The sequence below is a fragment of the Bombina bombina genome, chromosome 4, assembly GCF_027579735.1.
Source record: "Bombina bombina isolate aBomBom1 chromosome 4, aBomBom1.pri, whole genome shotgun sequence".
Classification (NCBI taxonomy): domain Eukaryota; kingdom Metazoa; phylum Chordata; class Amphibia; order Anura; family Bombinatoridae; genus Bombina; species Bombina bombina.
Genome location: NC_069502.1, coordinates 773,224,795 through 773,250,735, shown reverse-complemented (window position 1 = coordinate 773,250,735; position 25,941 = coordinate 773,224,795). Strand labels below are relative to the sequence as shown.

Here is a 25,941-nt window from a genome sequence, read left to right as displayed (position 1 = left end):
AGCACTCTGAAAGGAAAAATATGTTTCCTTCTCAGAAATTCTAGATCAACTGTAACTTCAGTCATCAAGATTTTCTCTATCCAGAAAATTATTTTGCCCCCAAAATGCTGTGCCCTTGTTAGATTTAAATCTCCAAATTTCACCCAAGCAAAGTTTACTTAAAGGGAAAGTCAACACCAGAATTAAAAAGAAAGATAATCCCTTTATTACCCATTCCCCAGTTTTGCACAACCAACACAGTTATATTAATATACTTTTTACCTCTGTAATTACCTTGTATCTAAGCTTTTGCTGACTGCCCCCTTATTTCAGTTCTTTTGACAGACATGCAGTTTAGCCAATCAGTGCTCACTCCTAGGTCACTTTACGTGCATGAGCTCAATGTTATCTATATGAAACATGTGAACTAATGCCCTCTAGTGGTCAAAATGTATTCAGATTAGAGGCAGTCTTCAAGGTCTAAGAAATTAGCATATGAACCTCCTAGTTTTAGCTTTCAACTAAGAATACCAAGAGAACAAAGCAAAATTGGTGATAAAAGTAAATTGGGAAGTTGTTTAAAATTGCATGCCCTATTTAAATCATTAAAGGTTTTTTTGGACTTGACTGTCTCTTTAAAATGATACCTGACAGAACTCACCAGTAGGTGTTTGACCAGAACTATTTTAGTTTAGACAGCTTTGATTTCAGATGTTTAAGTATTAGATATGTCCAGAAAATATTATCTTACCGATTTCAAAAATATTGTGCTGCTTTTTTTCATCTCAAATTTAAAATCATGCGCATCGGGCAATAATTTATTTAGATGTGTGTATAATACACGTTAACTGGATATTAGCCCCTTTTGATATATGTAAAAAGGGTCTGTTCAAATATAAGTGTTTATGTATATATATATACTGTATATATATACATACAGTATATATATATATATATATATATATATATATATATATATATATATATATATAAATAAATAAATAAATAAAACAGTAGAGAAGGCAAGCACTCCAGATAACAGGTCACCAATGCCTGGGGTGCAGCAGACAGAATTTGTAGAAGCAAAAGAAGAGTGCACTCACCAGGTCTTTTGTGCATTCTTCTTTTGCTTTTATATATATATATATATATATATATATATATATATATATATATATATATATATATATATATATATTTATTTATGTGTGTGTGTATGTATATACAGTGGGGCAAAAAAGTATTTAGTCAGCCACCAATTGTGCAAGTTCTCCCACTTAAGAAGATGAGAGAGGCCTGTCATTTTTATCATAGGTATACCTCAACTATGAGAGACAAAATGTGGACACAAATTCAGACAATCACATTGTCTGATTTGGAAAGAATTTAGTTGCAAATTATGGTGGAAAATAAGTATTTGGTCAATATCAAAAGTTCATCTCAATACTTTGTTATATATCCTTTGTTGGCAATGACAGAGGTCAAACGTTTTCTGTAAGTTTTCACAAGGTTGTCACACACTGTTGCTGGTATGTTGGCCCATTCCTGCATGCAGATCTCCTCTAGAGCAGTGATGTTTTGGGGCTGTCGCTGGGCAACACGGACTTTCAACTCCCTCCAAAGGTTTTCTATGGGGTTGAGATCTGGAGACTGGCTATGCCGCTCCAGGACCTTGAAATGCTTCTTACGAAGCCACTCCTTCATTGCCCGGGCGGTGTGTTTGGGATCATTGTCATGCTGAAAGACCCAGCCACGTTTCATCTTCAATGCCCTTGCTGATGGAAGGAGGTTTGCACTCAAAATCTCACGATACATGGCCCATTCATTCTTTCATGTACACGGATCAGTTGTCCTGTTCCCTTTGCTGAGAAACAGCCCCAAAGCATGATGTTGCTACCCCCATGCTTCACATTAGGTATGATGTTCTTTGGTTGCAACACAGCATTCTCTCTCCTCCAAACACGACGAGTTGTGTTTCTACCAAACAGTTCTATTTTAGTTTCATCTGACCATATGACATTCTCCCAATCCGCTTCTGGATCATCCAAATGCTCTCTAGCATACTTCAGACAGGCCCGGACATGTACTGGCTTAAGCAGGTGGACACGTCTGACACATCAGGATCTGAGTCCCTGGCAGCGTAGTGTGTTACTGATGGTAGCCTTTGTTACGTTGGTCCCAGCTCTCTGCAGGTCATTCACTAGGTCCCCCCGTGTGGTTCTGGGAGGTTTGCTCACCGTTCTTGTCATCATTTTTACCCCACAGGGTGAGATCTTGCGTGGAGCCCCAGATCGAGGGAGATTATCAGTGGTCATGTATGTCTTGCATTTTCTAATTATTGCTCCCACAGTTGATTTCTTCACACCAAGCTGCTTGCCTATTGCAGATTCAGTCTTGCCAGCCTGGTGCAGGTCTACAATTTTGTTTCTGGTGTCCTTCGACAGCTCTTTGGTCTTCACCATAGTGGAGTTTGGAGTGTGACTGTTTGAGGTTGTGGACAGGTGTATTTTATACTGATAACAAGTTCAAACAGGTGCCATTTATACAGGTAATGAGTGGAGGACAGAGGAGCCTCTTAAAGAAGAAGATACAGGTCTGTGAGAGCCAGAAATCTTGCTTATTTTTAGGTGACCAAATACTTATTTTCCACCATAATATGCAAATAAATTCTTTCCAAATCAGATAATGTGATTGTCTGGATTTGTTTCCACATTTTGTCTCTCATAGTTGAGGTATACCTATGATGAAAATTACAGGCCTCTCTCATCTTCTTAAGTGGGAGAACTTACACAATTGGTGGCTGACTAAATACTTTTTTGCCCCACTGTGTGTGTGTATAATATATATGTGTGTGTGTATAATATATATATATATATATATACACACAAGTTTCATTAAAATAACCTCATGGGGATGAAAACGTCATACATATATACTTTTTGAGTAAATATAATTGGGAAAAATAGAAACTATATTTTCAGGAGAAAAGCAAATCATTGTTGACATGCTATTTGTTTTGAAATGCCTTTTAAACTTGCCATTTTTTCTGGCCTTTATTTGTGTCAACAAACTTTATAAAAAAATACATTGGCATACTTGCCAACTGTCCCGTTTTTGCCGGGACAGTCCCGGAATTTGGGACCGGGTCCCGGCCATTTAAATGTCCCGGACTGTCCCGGCAACTCGGCAAGAGTAGCAGGCTGCAGTGCTTTTTTTTAGTTTTTTGACTTGCGCGTCCGCGATCGTGACACTCTGATGCCTCCCCTCCTTTGAATTTGTAATCTCAGCAGCAGCGAATCAGCGATGAGCAGGCGTGATGTCACCAGGATCTCACGTGACCCCGCGTTGCCGCTCACTAGAGCACTTTAGGAGCGTGTAGTTCTCACAGGAACACGCGGCAGCAGGCTGGAGGACTGTCACTGTCTGTCTGACAAAGTGAGCAGCTGAGAGAGAGTGTCACTCGCTGTCGCACACCGGGCCCCGTTAATCCTCTGACTTGAGGCGCCGCGCTGCCTATCTGCCAGAGAGTGAGTTGAGACGTCAGAGAGGTGAGACTGGCTGCCTGCTGCTGCGCATATTATGAAACTGCTCTCAGGCTGCAATAAAAAGTTTTAGGCACTCTGGCTAGGCTGCTAAACGTACCGTGAAACAGACAATGAAATCAGAATTATTAATTATTTAAAAAAAATAATACATTTCGACTTAAGTAAGTTTTATTTGTCACCCTGGCTCACTGATATTTTTTAGGAAATGATCTGCCACAGTTATATGCAGTTTATTTGTTATATCTCTGCTGGAGATATTTTTCAGTAAAGTTAAGCTTCTTAATTTTTGAATTACCCTGGCTGATATTAGCAAATGATCTGCCACTGTTACTTTATTTGTTATTATAATCTGTTGGTTCTGTAAGTACAGAGATGCAGTACCCTTCTGAAGCTTTACTACAAAATATCTGTACTTACAGAACCAACAGATTAGATCATAACAAATAAACTGTATATAACAGTGGCAGATCATTTGCTATAGCCAGGGTAATTAAAAAATTAAGAAGCTTTACTGAAAAATATCTCTACCAGCAGATTATATAACAAATAAAATAACAGCTGAGTGGCATATTATTTGCAAATAGCATTGAGATAGGCATTCTATGTCCCCCCTGCATAATATATAGCCCCCATGTGTCACCCAGAATATAATATATAGCCCCCATCCACCCTTCATAATATTTTGACCCTTAGTGCTAACCCTGCATAAATATATGCCCCCCATGTGCCCCTCTACATAATATATGCCCCCTGCACAATGTCTGACCCCCATATGCCCCCCCTGCATAATATCTGGTCCCTAATGTGCCCCTTGCAAAATATTTGTCCCCTATGTTCCCCTTGCATAATTGCTGGCCCCCATTATGTGCCACCTTACTAATATCCCCATATGTCCCCCCTGCACAATGTCTGGACCCAATGTTCCCCCTGCATAATATCTTATATCTTGTCCCCATATGCCCACCTCCACAGTGTCTGGCCCCTATGTGCCCCCCTGCATAACATATGGCCCACTTGAGCCTCGCATCACACAACTAAAAATCCCACACTCTGCAAAATGTTGCCACTTCCTGCAGCAGAGGGCAGGAAAATGTGTATAGCCAGAGTGCCAGCTGTTTGTACATAACCAGTCTGCTGGTGCTATAACTCCTTATTAGCTGCTCTAGAATTCTCCCTGTAGTATGACTGTATATAGAAACAAATGCTACATATAATCAGTTGTCTCTTTATAACACACCGTGCTATAAATATTCATGTTATAGCTTTGCTTATTATGACCACCTCTTCTCGCAGGGCATTTTGATAGTGTTTCACCACTAGGGTGTTAGTTCATGTGTCATATAGATAACACTGTGCTTACGCACGGGGAGTTCCAGGCAGTCAGCTCTTATTGGCTAAAATGGATTTCTGTCAAAAGAACTGAAATAAGGGGGCAGTTTCCTGTGGCTTAGATACAAGGTATTTACAGAGGAAAAACGTGTATTAAAGGGACCGTAAACACCAGAATTTATGTTGTTTAAAAAGGTAGATAATCCCTTTATTACCCATTCCCCAATTTCGCATAACCAACACAGTTATAATAATATACTTTTTACCTCTGTGATTACCTTGTATCTATGCCTCTGCAAACTGCCCCCTTATTTCAGTTCTTTTGACAGACATGCATTTTTAGCCAATCAGTGCTTGCTCTTAGGAGCTTCACGTGCCGGAGCTCAATGTTATCTATATGGAACACATGAACTAACACCCTCTAGTGGTGAAAAACTGTCAAAATGCTTTCCGATTAGAGGCAGTCTTCAAGGTCTAAGAAATTAGCACATGATTTAGATTTCAACTAAGAATATCAAGAGAACAAAGCAAAATTGGTAATACAAGTAAATTGGAAAGTTGTTTAAAATGGCATGCCCTATTTAAATCATGAAAGATTTATTTTGACTTTACTGTCCCTTTAATATAACTGTGTTGGTTATGCAAAACTAGGGAATATGTAATAAATGAATTATCTATCTTTTAAAACAATACAAATTCTGGTGTACACTGTCCTATTAATACACTTTTTACCTCTGTGATTACCTTGTATCTAAGTATCTTCTAACGGCCCCCTGATCACATGACTGTGACTATTTATTATCTATTGAGTTGCATTTAGTACTGTGTGAAAACATTATCTATATGGCCCACATAAACTTCTCAGGCGTGAAAACATTATTATCTATATGGCCCACATGAACTATCAGTCTCACGTTGTGAAAAGCAAATACCAAAGCATGTGATTAAGAGGCTGTCTATAGAGCCTTTGAAACAGACAGAAATTTAGAGGTTTAAATGTTATAAAGTATATTAATATAACAATGTAGGTTGTTGTGCAAAGCTGGGGAATGGGTAGTAAAGGCGTTATCTGTCTTTTTAAAAGATAACAATTTTTGTGTAGACTGTGTCTTTAATGGAGGGCGTCAAAATGCACCTTCGCCTGTGTACACAAAAATCCTTGCACCGGCCCTGAAAGTATTCTCATGCTAGGGACACTCTACTTTCCACTTCCACTAGTGCAGATATATTCAAAGCTACATACTTATTTTTATTGATTTACAAAGATCATGTCTGAGTCAAAGCTAGAAAAGTGGAACACCCACAGCTGATTAGATCACTTTTAAAACTTTGACACAGAATGCCCATTGTAATTACTAACTTCTAAAGTTCTAATATGGGTTGAGTGCTTTGCTCAAGATAGGCTGTTATTTATTGGGGCGTATTTGTCATTGTCTCCCTAGCCATGTATGATTAGACATTGAACTACAGCGTTGTATATTTTATGTTATATTCTTTATAATTTAGCAAATTTCTCCTCTGTCAATTTTTTTTATGCAGTAAAGGTTATTGGTGATGAGTTCCACTTGATTGATTTGACTGAGAATTACTAATAAGGTTAATTTACGCACTGGTAATAGATTGTGTAAGAATATTTGTAAGGAAATTAAGCAGTATTTATCAACCTCCTTTCTTAAGTATTTGCCTCTATTGCATCTGTTTGGTAACAAACACAATTTTCCATAATGGAGCTGATCATCATTTTCCCCTGCGGCTCATCAGGAGTACCTCATAGGGTGCCAAAGATATAACCTTTATTTTAAAGGGACACTAAAGCCACATGTTTTCTTTCATGTTTCAGATAGAGCATGACATTTTAAGCAACTTTCTATTTTACTCCTATTGTCAATTTTTCTACGTTCTTTTGCTATCTTTATTTAAAAAGCAGGAATGTAAATCTTAGCAGCCAGCCCATTTTAGGTTCAGCACCATGGATAGCGCTTCCTTATTGGTGGCTGACATTTAGCCACCAATAAACAAGCATAACCCAGGTTCTCAAACAAAAATGGGCCGGCTCCTATGCATTACATTCCTGCTTTTTAAATAAAGATAGCAAAAGAATGAAGAAAAATTAATAGGAGTAAATTAGAAAGTTGCTTAAAATTGCTGCTCTATATGAATCATGAAAGAAAAAAATTGGGTTTAGTGTCCATTTAAATTTGCCTGGCCTCTGTCCATTAAAAACAATATATATATATATATATATATATATATATATATATATATATATATATATATATATATATATATATATATATATATATATATATATATTGTTCCCAGAGTAAAAGTATTTAGGGATCATCAACTATTTGCCAATTGCCGATTGAGTTCTTGACACAAACTAGATTATAAAACTATCTATATATTAACCCCAGATTAGAGTACATACAGTTTTTGTTTTTGTTTTTATTAAAGGAGAAAGCAAATTATCTAGAGAAAGAAAAGATGAGCTCGAAAAGTCGTAGCATATTACATTTCTTTAAGAAGAAAGCTGAGAAAGGTACTATAGATAAGAAAGGGCCTGTAGGACAAAGACAGGTAGATGTTGCTACACCAAATGATATAGTAACTAAAGAGCAAGGAGAGACAGCTGAGAGAGTGCCTGAAGGAGGACATGCGAGTAGCACTCTTCCAGTTGAGAGAGTGCCTGAAGAGGAAGGACATGGAAGTGGCACTCCTCCAGCTGAGAGACTGCCTGAAGAGGAACAAAGTCTGATTCTTCCATTTCAGAAAGAGCCTGGAGAACTGAGTCAGAGGTTGCCACTCAAGAGATTAAAGGCAGTGGAAACCATACCACCCAATAAGGGAAAAAAGCGAAGAAGACCTATTTCTGCTCTGCCACTTAAAACAGTTGTCAAAAAGAGAGGGCAACCAAGTCTTGCTCTGTCAGTTGAGAAAGGGATATCAGAGCAAAGGTCCACTGAGCGAGGAGAACAAAGTCCCACTGTGCGATATGAGAGAGAGACAGCTGAAGATTTGCCTATCTATCTGTCAGACTCAGACAATACAGAAGAGAGAAGACAATTAAGTCCTATTCTTCTAGACCGCAATCAGGGTCAACCCAATGTCCTTGAAACCAGCAATCATGGTCAACCCTATGTCAGTGAGTCCAGCAATCAGGGTCAACCTGATGTCAGCGAGTCCAGCAATGAGTGTCAACCTGGTGTCAGTGAGACCAGCAATCAAGGACAACCCAATGTCAGTGCCCCCACCAAAAAAAAAATTTCAGCTGCGAGAAAAAAACGTTTTTGCCATTTTAACTCCACTTGGCCTTCTCAATTTCCGTTTATTAAGGCAAGTAGAATGGGTAGTTCATATGCCTTTTGCACATACTGTTCTAAAGATATAAAAATTGCACATGGTGGCATTAATGATATCAGAGTGCACATAGAATCCCAAGTCCATATATTAAAGGCAGACATGTATTGTGCAGGAATATCGAGCAAAAAAATAACAAGCTGGGCATCAACGGCTAACACAGCTCCAGTACATGAACAGGCCAACCGAGCTGCAGTGCTTTGGACTGGATTTATGATTGAACATAACATTGCATTCCTGTCCAGTGACCATGCTGCAAAACTCTTCAAAGAAATGTTCCCAGGAGAAGTTTCTTCAAAATTTACATGTGGAAGAACAAAAGCTACGCACTTGTGCAATGGTATTATAGCACCAGAAGCACAAAAGAAAGTGTTAAATTCATTGTTAGACACTAGTGAAGGATGGTTTTCCTTGGCTACCGATGGCAGCAGCGATAGCGAAGATAAACTGTTCCCAGTTTTACTAAGGCACCATGAAAAAAATTCAATAAATGTCATCACATCATTACTTGACATGTTTCCTTGTAACAAAGCAACTGGAGAAAACATTTTTAATGGGATAAATGATGTCATTTCAAAGAAAGCATTAGATTGGAAAAATTGTGTGGCCTACAGCAGTGACAACGCAAGTGTGATGGTTGGTAGACACAACAGTGTGCTGAGCAGAATAAAAGTAAAACAATCAACAGTGTTTGATGTGGGCTGTCCATGCCACTTGGCCCATTTGTTAAGTCAGCGAGCTGCAAAAATGTTGTCAGTGAGTGTTGAAGACCTCATAATTGACACATATTATCACTTTGAAAAAGCCTGTTCCAGAAAAGAAGATTTACGAGACTTTATGATTTTCTGCAATACAGATGTCAGGAAAGTACTGAAGCACTGCTCAACGCGATGGCTAAGCCAAATGAAATGTGTGGAAAGAATTCTTTCTAAATGGGATGTACTAAAAGGTTATTTTTCCACTTACTTTGGTGATGGAGAAGATGGCAGAGGAAGAAATAAGGGAACTGAAAGAGAAAAACGCTTAGTCTCACTGTACGAAAATAGAATAACAATGATCTACCTTTTCTTTGTTCATGCAGTTCTTAACAAAGTTGACAACTTCAACATAATGCTGCAATCAAATGAACCAAAAGTTCATGTTTTATACGAAGAGATGATGGAATTGTATAAATATTTCATCAGCAAACTTGTGAAACCTGAAATATTAGCAAACCAAACAGAAGAATTGTTGGATGTTGATTTCTGTTCCACTGAAAACCAAAAAGATAACAGGCAATTGTTTATTGGATTTGCTGCTCGACAGGCTCTTAGAGTCCATGAGGATGATCTAAATGAAAATGCCATCACAGTTTTTTACTCAGATGTGAGGGAATTTTACTGTGCAGCCCTTGGCTACATGAAGAAAAGGTTTCCCATGAAGAATACAGTTTTAAGAGCTGCAAGATTTCTTGATCCAAGAAAACGCCTGTTTGTATCTTTTGAAGAAATAATGGACATCCTCACTAACTTTCCTGGTATTATTGCAGACAGAGAGGTTGATAGTTTGCAGTGTGAGTACGAACTGTACCAAATATCAAGAAACACAGAGATTGGATTGACAGAAGAGCAAGATCAAAGTTCAGTAAGGATTGATAGCATATGGCAAAATATTTCTAATCTTACCCATCCATCATCTGGCCAGAAAATGTACCCTCTTCTTTGCAAACTTTCAAAATACCTACTGCTGATTCCACACAGTAACGCGTATTGTGAAACCATATTTAACATGGTGAGAAAGGTACAAACAGAACTGAGGAATCAGTTAGGTAAAGACACCAAACAAGCACGGTCTTCCTCAAGTGTTCATTATGAGTCTACAGGAATTAGAAATACGCTAGTTGGCATTTTGACAGCAAAAGTTAATTTATTTTCATCTGTCTCCTGTTACGAATGGAAGCCGAGCACTGAGCTTGTTAAGAAAGCAGGTTCGATCACATACAAAACCTTAAAACAACGAAGAGAACAGAGAGAACAACAAACATGCTGAAGAGAGCACCTGAAGAGGAAGGGCATGCAGTTTGGAAACCTGAACTATAAACTTTAAGCTTACATTAAACTGAGGACATGGGCCTGTTCACTACAAAGATTGATTTATGCAATACTTGAGTTTTTGTTAATAGAAAATTATATATATATTATTTGTTTTGTAGCATAACTCAATGCTTTAACAGTTAAAAATATAGTTATATGACATCACATTTAAGTCTACAAATGTGACTATGACAGTTTGTTTTAAAAAAAATATTGCAAAAGTTGGAAAAGGTTAGAATATTTTTCCCCCCCGTTAATTTAACATTCTAGTAACATTTATTTATTGTTATTGATTTAATATATTTAACATATTGTTTCTATTAAATTATCTTTCAAAACTTATGTTCTCGTATATATTTCATTCAACCATTGAAGTTCAATAAAATATGTAAAGGCTGGAAATTGAAACTACAGAAATCCTATCAGGTGGATCAGAAACAGGGTGGTGGTATCCATTTAAAAACATAAGCAGTGGAGTGGCTTCTAAAGAGCCATTAACTATAAAATTGTAGTGGTTTGTACAACAAAATTGATTTCTGATCTCCGTTGAATGGTTTACATAAAAATGTAAGTAGGAGAATTGGAATGTTTTCAACATGAGATAGCAGTAGTATATGATGCATGGGCCATTTATTTAATTAATTCCATTCTGTACATTCTACTTCTATTTTCATATTTTAATTATATATATATATATATATATATATATATATATATATTCTGCACCATTAAAAATAGGCGGAGCTAAATTATGCTAATTATGGGGGTTTGGCAAAGTGGGCGGGGCTTTAGGGCAGGGGGTGTGGTTAAATATTTCATGCAGGTAATTGATAGCTGCAAAGTGTCCCTGGAAATTTTTTTCAAATGTTGGCAACTATGCATTGGTTCACTTTGTTTATCTATTCTAATTATTTGAACTTTGGTTGTCAGTGCCAAAACCCAGGCTTTTCACAGCAACATTTACACTAACACTCTATGGTCCCTGGATTTGCTTTACTTAAAGGGCCATTATACACTCATTTTTTCTTTGCATAAATGTTTTGTAGATGATCTATTTATAATGCCCATAACGTTTTGTTTTTTTAAAATGTATAATTTTGCTTATTTTTAAATAACATTGCTCTGATTTTCAGACTCCTAACCAAGCCCCAAAGTTTTATTTCAATACCGTCAGCTACCTTCTCCAGCTTGCTCCTGTTTGTGTAAAGGGTCTTTTCAGATGCAAAAGAAGGGGGGGGGGAGTGTCTTATTTCCCACTTGCAGTGGGCTTTCCAACTGCCTTTTCAACAGAGCTAAACTGAAAGCTTCTAAGTACGTTTTTAAACCATTTTATACTGGATTTTTATATCAGTATCTGTGCATCTTATTCTTTATAGTAGTGTCTATTACATGCAGTTATATGAAAATGAGTGTATATTGTCCCTTTAAGTCATGGTACCTCAGCTCCTATCCTCTGGATCTACTTTCAGACCATGTTTTTGGATGCTTGAAATATAGCACAGGTGATATAATCAGCCACTTAATAATTGTGGTCAAATAACCAGTTATCATCCAAGGTAATGGAAATGTGGCCTGTTGGGACTGGAATTTAATTGTTGTGTAATTTGTTAACATGCACAGGCAATTTTAATTTATGCTTGTGATATTTATACATATATCTATTAACATCCCTAAGGTGTGAAGTTAGTATTCATTGCTCTGTCAAGTTATATATATATATTTTAAAGGGACATAGAATCCAAAAATGTATTTTCATGTTTCAGATACATTTTTTTTGCTTTTATTATCAAAATTGCCTCATTCATTTTGTACCATTTGTTGCAGAAGCAGCAATGCAGTACTGGGAGCTGTACATATAAAGTGAGCCAGGTACAAGAGGCATATTTGTGCAGCCACCAATTAGCAGCTAGTTCCCAGTAGTGCCATGCTGGTCTTGAGCCTACCTAGGTATGCTTTTCAACAAAAGATTCAAATTAGAAATTGGAAAGTTGCCTAAAATTGTATACACTTTCTGAATCTTGAAAGTTTAATTTTTTTATGTTATGTCCCTTTAGGCAACTTCACAGTAAAACAACCTTAAAGGGACATTATACACTAGATTTTTCTTTGCATAAATGTTTTGTAGATGATCCACATTTATATAGACCAATGTATAGTTTTGCTTATTTTTAAATAACATTGCAATGATTTTCAGACTCCTAACCAAGCCCCAAAGTTTTAGAAATATACTGATGTATACCTCCTCCAGCTTGCTCCTGTTTGTGTGAAGGGTCTTTTCATATGCAGAGGAAGGTGGAGGGGGGAGTGTCTGCTATTTTTGCTATACAGCCACTTTCAGTGAGTGTTCCAGCTAACCTTTTCAACAGAGCTAAACTGGGAGCTTCTAAGTAAGTTTTTAAACGGTTTTATACTGGATTTTTATATATCAGTATCTCTGCATATTATTCTTTATAGAAGTGTCTATTACATGCAGTTATATGAAAATTGGTGTATACTGTCCCTTTACACACGTCTTGCTTTTGTGTTAAAATTGTGAAATAACTGTTTTAGGCCATTCACAGCATTATGACAACTTAGTTTACAGTCTTATTTTGCCTTTTTTTTGGCCTCTCTAGGGAGTATGGAGCAAAGTACAATTTTTAGATAAAAGCAGCAGATGTTCCTTTAAGGGGGTGGGAAGGTAAGAGAAAACAAAGGGCAGATGTGCAGTTGAAAATACTTTTATTATCTGGTTGATTTACATTATCTATAAACAGTTTAGACGAGGTATAGCTGCTATCTTAGCAAACCACAATGCGTACAATTAATGGGTGTTACCACTTACAAATAGTTTTTTTAATTTTTTTTATTACAAATTCCATTAGTATTGTCATAAAAAACATCTAATTAGCAACAAGATACAGATGAGTACTAACAGAATGTTTTTTTGTTTGTTTTTTACACAGATGCCCATCTCCTCTTCTGCATGAAAATCCAGTTCCAGTACCTATGGAATGTGATGTAATTAGAGATCGTGAAGAAAGTTTAGATGGTATCAAACATTCTGGTAATGTTACAGAAAAGAAAATATATATTTTTTAAAATGTTGCCAAATCTATAATAGTTATGAACTGAAGTTCAGTATTTAAATGGAGTATTTTAATCTTCCCAACTAACACCATGGGCTCCATGTGCGAAGCAGCATTAGCTGCTCCAGAGCCCTTGCGGGACAGGTTCGCTCCTCCCAACTTGCTTCCCACAATGTAAGACGCAGTAGTCATCAGACCACTGCTGCTTACACTCTTTGCCACCCTGAGGTGGCAGAGGGAAATGACCCTGAGTGAGCTCAAGGTGATTGACAGGCCCTTCTCTCACACGATTAATCGCGCAAGCGCAGGGGAGGGCTTTACACGCTCCCTTGAGCGTGTAATGATACATTCGGGCACCAGACAAATAGAATCCGCTTCCCTTATGCAGCAAAGGTGAGCTTTTCTGTTCCTGTTAGAAATGGAAGTGCATAACACTGTTATATTTCACACAGTCATTGGCTGCACACTCTATTTATAACTGTCCCTAATTGGTCACAGCAAAGAAGGTAACCTAAGTTACAACATGGCAATCCCATTGTTTTATAGACATTAAAACTTTACAATTATTTTGTCAATATTTAAACAGCTAATGAAACTTTAAAAACTGTTATTCTCAGACTAACCTCTAGCATTTTATTTAGTGTTTAATTTTCCTTTAAAGGAACACTTTAATCAAAATTAAACTTTCATGATTCGGATAGAGCACGCAATTTTAAACAACTTTCCAATTCACTTCCTTTATTTAAATGTGCACAATATTTTTATTTACACACTTTATGAGGCATGAGCATGTGCAAGAATTCATAGACTATACGTATATGCATTTTTTGATTGGCTGTCACATGATACAATGGGAGGAAAAATAGAACTAACTTACACCCTAGAAGCTTCAATTATATGCAAGTGAATAAATGAAATGCTCTAACACAGAGCATTTTCATTTTGAACTTTTTCGTCCCTTTAAAAAAAATGATAATAAATAATTCTTAAAGGGACAGTCTACGATAGAATTGTTATTGTTTTAAAATATACATAATCCCTTTATTACCCATTCCCCAGTTTTGCATAAGCAACACAGTTATATTAATATACTTTTTACCTCTGTGATTACCTTGTATCTAGGAACCTTCTTCCAGCCCCCTGATCACATGACTGTGACTGTTTATTATCTATTGTCTTGCATTTAGCATTGTGTTGTGCTAAATCTTAAATAACCCCCTTGTGCCAGGACACAGTGTTATCTATATGGCCCATGTGTACTTTCTGTCTTTTTGTGTTGAAAAGAGATTTAAAAAGCCTGTGATAAGAGGCAGCCCTCAAAGGCTTAGAAATTAGCATATGAGCCTACCTATGTTTAGTTTAAACTAAGAATACCAAGAGAAAAAAGCAAATTTGATGATAAAAGTAAATTGGAAAGTTGATTAAAATTAAAAGTCCTATCTGAATAATGAAAGTTTAATTTATACTAGACTGTCCCTTTTAGAACTTGTAGAGCAACAGTAGGCTCAGTTGTATTGTTGTGTGATTATTTCTTGCAGTATTACGCATCGATAGTTAAAGGGACGTGGACACCAAATGTTTTCGTTCATGATTCAGATGAAGCATGCAATTTAAAGCAACTTTCCAATGTACTTCCATTATCAAATTTGATTAATTCTCTTTGCATTCTTTGTTGAAGGATCAGTATAGCACTACTTGGAGCTAACTGAAAACATTGGGTCAGCCAATAACAAGATGCATATATGTGGAGCAGCCAATCAGCAGCTAGCTCCCAGTAATGCATTACTGCTCATGGATTTACCTAGGTATGCTTTTCAGCAAAGGATACCAAGAGAACAAAGCAAATTAGATAATAGCAATACATTGAAAAGTTGTTTCATATTACATGCTCTATCTAAATTGTGAAACTAATTTTTTTTGGTTTTATTTCCTTTCAAGAAAACATATTGCATACGTAGAGCATTTACTTTATTTTTATTTATTCATTTGTACTTTTATTGCAGAGACAAAGTGGCATGTTTCATCTACAAAAATGTTGAGTTCCTACAAGGAAAGAGGTCTGCAAAAAGAAAGCAGTGGCAAGATCTCTCCAAATAAGTACTCTCATGTAAGCCTGTTATTTTATGTCCTATACAGAGCCTTTCTTATCAAAGTGATATTATCAAAATGTTTAAAGTGGATGTAAAGTCAATGGTATCGCACAATCTGAAAATGTTTATCAATAAAAATTAACTTAAGTTTAAGTCATCGTTTATTTAAAAAAAGTTTAATTATATCGATCTATGTACTTATTTAATGTGAATCTTCTTGCTCCCTTCCTCCGCCCGCCATTTTGGACTGCGTTTATAACCTTGATTGACACTGTAGTGAACTAATAATCAGTCATACCCCGTGGCGTCCAGCCCCTTTTCGCGTACGTCACTATTTATTTTTGCGCATGCGTCTTTCTGCTCTTTGATTTAGAAGCGCTGCGCGCCCACGATTAGGCAGTGTATTAGATTAGGCAGTTAGGCAGTGGATGTTAAACGCATGCGCAAAAGAACAATACATCTTGAACGAGCATTTCGAATACGTCATAGAGCGGGTGGGACCGCTCTATACGTTATGAGGAATAAATAGAGGAAGTAATGGATGGGAGGAGCTACAAGCGAAAACGGAGATAAGTTTTAAAATAAAATATATAGTGATATTTTGCAAATTTGGTTAAAAAAAAATGCATTTTGACTAATACACTGACTATGAATAAATATATGTTCTTTAAAACTGCAAAATTTACATTCACTTTAAGATCAGAGTAGTGGTGTACTGCTGTAAGTCATCATTTCTGCTGCTCAAATGGAAAATAGAGATAATAGCAAGCATGTTCCAATAATGGATTTTTCATGCTACCTGACTTTGCTATTATAAAACCAATATGGCTGCAAAAAATAGCCCTGTGCGCTGATTATTATTGCGTTTAAGTGTTAGATATGTTGAGACTTCAGTATTTTATACACCTGATGCTTTGTAAAGGAAATTGCACTAGATTAGAAAAAAGTGCTGGGAAAGTGGCTTGCACTTTCGAAAACAGTAAGTAGCTGCAATTATGGAGTAATATCAAACCTAACAAAATAAAGACGTTGTTTCTTCTTCTTTCTTTTTTTTTTATTTGTTTTTTATTCAAAGTGAAGAAGTATTAAAGGGATATGAAACCCAAATCATGATTCAGATAGAGCATGCAATTGTAGGCAGCTTTCAAATTTACTCCTATTAGCAATTTTTACTTTGTTCTCTTGTTATCTTTATTTGAAAAGTAGGAATGTAAGCTTACGAGCCAGTCCATTATTGGTTCAGCACCTGGGTAGCCACCAATCAGCACCCAGGTGCTGAACCAAAAATGGGCCGACTCCTAAGCTTACATTCCTGCTTTTTTTTTAAAGTAAAGATACCAAGAGAACAAAGAAAAATTGATAATAGGGGTAAATTTGAAAGTTGCTTAAAATTTCATACTCTATCTTAATCATGAAAGAGAAAATTTGGGTTTAATATCCCTTTAATCCGATGGCCTTTTGAGGAATATTTTCTTTTCTTTATTTTTAAGCCTTTTTTATTCTGAAAATGTTAGCCCTACAAGGCAAATTAAGCAACTAACTTCTATCTTTAGTAAATAAATATGATATCTGTACATTGTTTTATAAGAGCTAAAGTTAGGAACTATAATTATTTTTACCTAGAATTTATTTATTTGAATGTTATATAAAATTATTTTTAGATGGTTGATTATAGAATATGGTATATACTTGTAGTCTAAATAATGTTCATTATCCAACATAGTGCATGAGAAATAACAGCTTTCATGGCCACATGACACCTAGAAAAAAGTATCTGTGCCTAGTAAAATGCTTGTAAGCTTTTTTTATATATATGAGTAGAGCTCTCATCCGCACCTCTCCTCTTTGAAATGTGCATTGGCACAACAGTACATCTGTTAGGCTCAGCTGCATCCAGATTTAATACAGTCTTCATCCTCTTGGTTGTATGTAAATAGGTACATAGATGGACGAATAGCTGGATAGATGAATGGCTAGATAGAGAGATGGAAACCTAGATAGATGGATAACTAGAGAGAGAGATGGATAGGTACAAAACAGTTTATCTTATGCTGAGCAGAAGAGTGGGATAAGCCCATTACTATATGAAGGCAATCCATTTCTGCTTAAAGGGACATGAAGCCTAAAAATATTATTTTGTGTTTTAAATAGATCAAAAATCTTAAAGGGACATTAAACACTTTGAGATGGTAATATAAAATGATAACTTGTATATATAAAACAACTCTGCAATATACTTTCATTATTTATTTTGTCCTCTTTGCCTGTAATTCCCATCTGAAATTGTGAGCTTTTCAGTTCCTGTTAGAAATGGAAGTGCAGAACACTGTTCTATTCCACACAGCCATTGGCTGCACACTCTAGTGACCTATTTATAACTGTCTGTAATTGGCCACAGCAGAGAAGGTAACCTAAGTTATAACATGGCAGCTCCCATTGTTTTATAGACACTAAAACTTTACACTTATTTTGTCACTTTTTAAACAACTAATGAAACTTTAAAAAATACATCTACATGTTAGTCATGGACTAATCTTTTCTTTGCATGCATCATTCTATCTAGCATTTATTTAGTGTTTAATGTCCCTTTAAACAACTTTCCAATTTACTTCTAGTATCTAATTTATTTCATTCTGAAGGAGCAGTACTGCACTACTGGGATCTAGCTGAAAGCAAATGATAACAGGCAAATATTTGCAGCCACCTATCAGCAGCTTTTATGCCTACCTAGGAATACTTTAAAACAAAGGATGCAAAGAGAACAAAACAAATTAGATAGAAATAAATTGGAAAATTCTTTAAAATTGCATGCTTAATTTGAATCATGAAAGAAAATAAGTGGTTTCATATCCCTTTAATAACAGGGTATCTTAAACTGGAAGCATGTAAATGCTTTTCTTGTGCTATAGATGTATGATAACAATTCTTCAAATATCTACAGTATGAGTACATTCCTATTCAAGTAATGCATATACTTGTACATTTTAGATTGGCGATAAGAGTTGCTCAAGCCATTCCAGCAGTAACACGCTATCAAGTAATGCGTCAAGTAACAGTGATGAGAAGCATTTTGGTTCTGGAGACCTAATGGACCCCGAGCTGCTTGGATTGACGTATATTAAGGGAGCCTCAACAGACAGTGGCATTGACACGGCACCTTGCAGTTTGCCTACTCAAGTCATAACTCCTTCACATCTTACCGGGGGCAGATCCATGTCACACAGCAGGGCAGAACAATTGGTGCAATGGAATAACTCTTTAGAAGGTTCAGGGCCAGAAGATGGACATTCAAATTTATATGCAGTTCACAGCTATGCATCCAGCCATGCAGCAGATGGGAGTATGGGAGATCTTAGTGAATTATCATCACATTCCAGGTAGGTGTTATAAAAAAAAACAACTAAACACATCATTAAAAATGACACTGTTGAAAGCATCATTTTTTATCAAATGCATTGATTCCATTAATGTTCCGATTTTTCCAGGACACTGGTGTGGCCTCGGCATGGATGTCTGAATTGGTTGTATGTGTGTGTGTGTGTGTATATATATATATATATATATATATATACTGTATATTTATTTATATATATAAATATATATATATATATATATATCATAATGTATTTATTTTTTGCATAGAATGTGTGAATCTCCTGTAATTTACAAATTAGAACAAGTATATGCTTGAATTTAGCTATGTGTTTAACCTCTGCAAAGGACCATTTATCTTGGGAAAGGGAATTAGTAGATTTAAGGGGACTGTAAAGTTAAACTTTCATGATTCAAATAGAGCATGTAATTTTTTTAAAAAAATGTCATTTTTACTTATATCTAATTTGTTTTGTTCTCTTGGTATACTTTGTTGAAATTCATACCTAAGTGGGCCCAGAAGCAGCAATGCACAACTGGGAGCTAAATGCTAATTGGTTGTTGCACATATAGTATATGTCTCAACTGATATGTTTAGCTAGCTCCCAGTATTGCATTGCTGCTTCTGAGCCTACTCTTCCACAAATAATACTAAGAGAGCAAAGCAAATTTGACTATTTAAGTTGTTTACATTTTCGTGTTCTATATAAATCATGAAAACTTATTTTTCTCTTTTTAAGTTGTGCTTCTATGTGTGGTGCATTGCTTCCTTTGAGCAGGGCCTGCCCAGTCAGCCAATCAGGAGTGTCATATTAACTTAGGTTTTATTATAAATAGTAATAGAATACAGTATTATCTACTTGAGGCTGCTTCTAGTAAAACAGTCAGTCTTTTATTTCTCTGAAAAAATCCTTCACATGCTTATGATGTAGTAAAAAGACAAAACATATTTATGGTTTTACTTGTTCATGACGTTTTTCAATCACATTAGAATTATTTGTCATTTTGTTAAGACACCATTATGCTTTGAATTACTCACTAATGATAGTTTGGCTGCTCTAAAAAAATTCTAATAAATCACATTTTTTGGTGGGGATATTTATATGTTGTTGTGTTATAAAGCAAAGATGGAACTATATTTATGTGTGTTATCAGTGTGTTGTTGTTATTTTATATATATATATATATATATATATATATATATATATACACATATATACAGTGTGTGTGTGTGTGTATATATATATATATATATATATATATATATATATATATATTATTCTCTGGTTTTAATTACTTTTCTTTAAAGGTAGCACAGATGCCAAATGTACTTTCATAATGTAGATGGAGCATATCGTTTAATTTCCCTCATTTACTTTTATTAGCAAATTTAACCCTTTCTCTTGGTATCCTTTGTTAAAACGTTGTTCCTTCTCATGAGAGCATACTGAGTTAGGCTTAGGAGTGTGTATGCGTTTTGAGCACTATACAGCAGCATTGTTTGTAGAAATGTTATAAAAGCAACCTGTAGAGGGAGTTTTTTCTGCAATGGGCAGTGCTGAAAGACAGATGCACTCTCATATTGGACCAGATTACAAGTGGAGTGCTAATTAACACTCCTGCTTGAGCATTAATGGCGCTAGAAGTAAGCTTTTTGGGAGCGTCGAGTGCTAGTATTATGACTTGAAAGTAAACTGCTTTCGCTCATGCACTAATTGTATTTTGGTACAATATATGTCTATACCTATATATATTTACATGGTTATATACAGGTATAAATATATACAGATCTATACCTATACTTTGTAATGTGTTTTTGATGCGTTTTGTGGAACTTTTTATTTTTGCGAAACAGTTCAACAGAGCTCTGACGTTGCGGTAATGATTCTAGCGTAATACTTGCTGAAACAATCGCTTTTACTTTCGACTCTTAATATGAGCGGTAAGCCCAGCAAGCACAAACCCCCACAATAAACCCCTTATCGCTCGTTCTTCACTCTACTGGCCCATTGTGTTTACCATAGAGTGGCTCAAGCTACTGCACTCCTAAAGCTTACTCTATACCAAGGGTTTTCAAACCTGTCCTTGGGCCTCCCTAAAAGGCCATATTTTCTTGATTGAGCAGGATGAGAGCAGGTTAAAAACCATGTTTACTTCACCTATGCTTTAGTTCAGATATGAAGCTCTGGCCCATTGATGTGCCATTGAAAAACACTGCTCCACAAGTTGCTTGTACAACATTACTACACACACTGGTGCCATATAGTGCTCTAGACACATGCGAGCTCCCGGGCCTACCTCAGTATGCTTTCATAGAAGGGCTTTATCTCAAGCATGAAATGTTGAATGTTTGCCAAAATTAATTTATGCAAATCCCTTTATTGAATATGTTAAAGTATGAAAATCAGCATTCCAATATTGAAATATGAGCATGACTGTATGTATTGAAATAGTTATTTAAATATAATATTCAAATGCTACTGCTTTTGATATTTAAATGTTGGCATTTATGCCATAAAAGCATTTGAATGGCAGAATGAATTTCAAAATACAGACAGTTGTCTGTAGTTAATGCATTAGTGTTTTTTTTGTTTTGTTTGTTTTTGGTGGACTTCCTAGATGATTTTGATGCCTTTCAAATCTAAGCTTGTCCAGAAATTTCTATGAATTAAAGGAATACAAAGCACTAAATCCATGCTAGACATAATGATGTATACATGAATCGTTAAAGCCGTCTAACATATAAAATATTATACTAGCCCCTTTAACAGTAAAAATGTATACAGGGAGTGCAGAATTATTAGGCAAATTAGTATTTTGACCACATCATCCTCTTTATGCATGTTGTCTTACTCCAAGCTGTATAGGCTCGAAAGCCTACTACCAATTAAGCATATTAGGTGATGTGCATGTCTGTAATGAGAAGGGGTGTGGTCTAATGACATCAACACCCTATATCAGGTGTGCATAATTATTAGGCAACTTCCTTTCCTTTGGCAAAATGGGTCAAAAGAAGGACTTGACAGGCTCAGAAAAGTCAAAAATAGTGAGATATCTTGCAGAGGGATGCAGCACTCTTAAAATTGCAAAGCTTCTGAAGCGTGATCATCGAACAATCAAGCGTTTCATTCAAAATAGTCAACAGGGTCGCAAGAAGCGTGTGGAAAAACCAAGGCGCAAAATAACTGCCCATGAACTGAGAAAAGTCAAGCGTGCAGCTGCCAAGATGCCACTTTCCACCAGTTTGGCCATATTTCAGAGCTGCAACATCACTGGAGTGCCCAAAAGCACAAGGTGTGCAATACTCAGAGACATGGCCAAGGTAAGAAAGGCTGAAAGACAACCACCACTGAACAAGACACACAAGCTGAAACGTCAAGACTGGGCCAAGAAATATCTCAAGACTGATTTTTCTAAGGTTTTATGGACTGATGAAATGAGAGTGAGTCTTGATGGGCCAGATGGATGGGCCCGTGGCTGGATTGGTAAAGGGCAGAGAGCTCCAGTCCGACTCAGATATCAGCAAGGTGGAGGTGGAGTACTGGTTTGGGCTGGTATCATCAAAGATGAGCTTGTGAGGCCTTTTCGGGTTGAGGATAGAGTCAAGCTCAACTCCCAGTCCTACTGCCAGTTTCTGGAAGACACCGTCTTCAAGCAGTGGTACAGGAAGAAGTCTGCATCCTTAAAGAAAAACATGATTTTCATGCAGGACAATGCTCCATCACACGCGTCCAAGTACTCCACAGCGTGGCTGGCAAGAAAGGGTATAATAGAAGAAAATCTAATGACATGGCCTCCTTGTTCACCTGATCTGAACCCCATTGAGAACCTGTGGTTCATCATCAAATGTGAGATTTACAAGGAGGGAAAACAGTACACCTCTCTGAACAGTGTCTGGGAGGCTGTGGTTGCTGCTGCACGCAATGTTGATGGTGAACAGATCAAAACACTGACAGAATCCATGGATGGCAGGCTTTTGAGTGTCCTTGCAAAGAAAGGTGGCTATATTGGTCACTGATTTGTTTTTGTTTTGTTTTTGAATGTCAGAAATGTATATTTGTGAATGTTGAGATGTTATATTGGTTTCACTGGTAAAAATAAATAATTGAAATGGGTATATATTTGTTTTTTGTTAAGTTGCCTAATAATTATGCACAGTAATAGTCACCTGCACACACAGATATCCCCCTAAAATAGCTATAACTAAAAACAAACTAAAAACTACTTCCAAAACTATTCAGCTTTGATATTAATGAGTTTTTTGGGTTCATTGAGAACATGGTTGTTGTTCAATAATAAAATGAATCCTCAAAAATACAACTTGCCTAATAATTCTGCACTCCCTGTATATGTTGAGCTAAAATGTACCTGTATATATGTATTCAAGCATAAATCTGAGAATTATATATATATATGTGTATACACCACTATATATACCACTAATCAGGAGTGCAGACTAAAGGCCGCTGTACTAGTTACATGTTGTTAACAAAACATGTTGTCTTTAAAAAGCCTTAATGTAGAGCCGAAATGTCGACGTTTTTAAAATTTTTAAAGAATAAAGATGATTTGTTTTAAAATCCTGTGAGTGCCCTTCTTCCAAGGCTAAGCTGTATGATGATCTCAAGGATTTGCACCTAGGTTATGAGAAGATTCAACACGATGGAGTGCTTGGCTATAAGCATCTATATATATATATATATTCATATATATATAGTTAAAGGTCATATTTGCAACGCTATATACAGATAAATGATGATAATGTTAGTTGAGCTAAAATGTATCTGTATACATAAAATGCATTATTGTTTTTCAGTGTATTTGCTGTGTTAGTGAGCCGTCTCCCTTTGCAAGCCATTAAATTGTAGTGTGGCACTGTCACTGCAGCATTTAAACTTTACCACACTTCCTTTGATCGCTGTCACTGCAGTGCATTTAATTATAGACAAATGATCTTCGGAAAGGGAATTAGTACTTCAATCGTATTGACTTTGATTTGTGATATATGTAGACTCCTTCAAAGCTCTTTAATTTCTGCTATTCTATGGAAATGTGTTGGTTTTTAAAAAATGTGCATTAACCCCTTAACGACTACAACGTACCCTGTACATCGGTGGTTGTTAAGGGTTTTCCTACCTATAATAATCCGGGTCCCGCCCTCAGCGGCAAGACCGTTATGTTATTCCTTCTCTCCCTCCTTAAATAGTGCCAGCAGTGGGACCGCGCTATTATAAAAACAGGGTAAAACAAATAAAGCAAAGTATATTTTCTCTGTTGAGAGAGAATGTTAAAATGCATAGTATTTTTTTTTATTTGAAGTTAGGATGTTTCTGAGCTAATAAAAACATATTCTGGTTTATGATTGTGGGGTGTGTCATTGTTTACCAGTAGAACTGTGGGAGTTGTTCTTATCAACTTTGGCCTAGTAGTTCCCTTCCTGTTAGTTTTAAAAAGCTTTTACTTAATATTTTTAAAGCAAACAAATATTTTTTAGTATGTGTTTTTTGTTTAGTATCCATTTTAAAGGGAAAGTAAACACTTTGGAGCCTATTTATGAAAGGCCTGTCGGACATGATCCGACATTGCGGATATGTCCGACAGACCTCGCTGAATGTGGAGAGCAATACGCTCTCTGCATTCAGCATTGCACCAGCAGCACTTGTAAACTGCTGGTGCAACTCTGCCCCCTGCAGATTTGCGGCCAATCGATCGGGTTGAATTGCGGTGATGTCTGTCCGCCTCCTCAGAGCAGGCGGACAGGTTTTGGAGCAGCAGTCTTTAGACCGCTGCTCCATAACTTGTGTTTCTGGCCAGTCTGAAGGCTCGTCGGAAACACGGGCCCTCAAGCTCTATACGAAGCTTGATAGATAGGCCCCATAGTTATTACAAGACATTTCTGTGGTATTGCAATAGAATAACGGCAGCCATGTCTACACTTTCTAAATAAATCAACACCGTGTTTGCTGCAATTGTTTTTCAGTAGTCAAACTGCACCCACTACTTGCCATATTTGAAGAAACCAATTTGAGCTTGTCTGCATACAATAAGGGTAGCCACAGTCATAATGTTAGTATAAAGTACTTTGTTCTGCCAAAGACAGTTAGGGAAAGGTTTGTAGCATGGTAAGCTAAATTACATGAAAAGGGTGGAGAATACATAACTCCCTTATAACTCTTTGTAGCCCATGCACACTGAATCTTTCTGCCTGCTTCACATTGCTTTATTTCCATCTCCTCACTTTACCTTTAAGAGCTATTGAAGTTAGGAGACCAATGGACTGGCCTTCTATCCCTAAAAAAAAAAACCAAGGCCATTTTTCAATTTCTTTCCCTTAAGGAACAGGGCTATTTTTACATTTCTGCGGTGTTTGTGTTTAGCTGTAATTTTCCTCTTACTCATTTACTGTACCCACACATATTATATACCGTTTTTCTCGCCACTAAATGGACTTTCTAAAGATACCATTATTTTCATCATATCTTATAATTTATTATTAAAAATATTATAAAATATGAGGAAATAATGGAAAAAAACACACTTTTTCTAACTTTGACCCCCAAAATCAAAAACACCCATGCTAATTAGTTTCTAAATTTTGTCCTGAGTTTAGAAATACCCAATGTTTACATGTTCTTTGCTTTTTTTGCAAGTTATAGGGCAATAAATACAAGAAGCATTTTGCTATTTCAAAACCACTTTTTTTCAAAATGAGCGCTAGTTACATTGGAACCCTGATATCTGTCAGGAATACCTGAATATCCCTTGACATGTATATATTTTTTTTTAGAAGACATCCCAAAGTATTGATCTAGGCCCATTTTGGTATATTTCATGCCACCCTTTCACCGCCAAATGCGATCAAATAAAAAAAATTGTTCACTTTTTCACAAATTTTTTCACAAACTTTAGGTTTCTCACAGAAATTATTTACAAACAACTTATGCAATTATGGCATAAATGATTGTAAATGCTTCTCTGGGATCCCCTTTGTTCAGAAATAGCAGACTTATATGGCTTTGGCGTTGCTTTTTGGTAATTAGAAGGCTGCTAAATGCCACTGCACATCACACATGTTTTATGTCTAGCAGTGAAGGGGTTAATTTGGAATCTTGTAGGGAGCTTGCAG

The 25,941-nt window shown here is 36.3% G+C and overlaps 1 protein-coding gene across 15 annotated transcripts in view; it reads left to right on the top strand.

Annotated features, from left to right (window-relative positions):
* SIPA1L2 (signal induced proliferation associated 1 like 2) overlaps nt 1–25,941 on the top strand; it is a 730,143-nt gene that overhangs the window by 531,869 nt on the left and 172,333 nt on the right. For all 15 annotated transcript variants that reach the window (XM_053711127.1, XM_053711126.1, XM_053711122.1 and 12 more), the window contains 3 exons: nt 13,231–13,331; nt 15,357–15,460; nt 18,432–18,820. In XM_053711127.1, the coding sequence (XP_053567102.1) occupies nt 13,231–13,331; nt 15,357–15,460; nt 18,432–18,820 (594 nt within the window). The remainder of the gene's footprint in view (nt 1–13,230; nt 13,332–15,356; nt 15,461–18,431; nt 18,821–25,941) is intronic.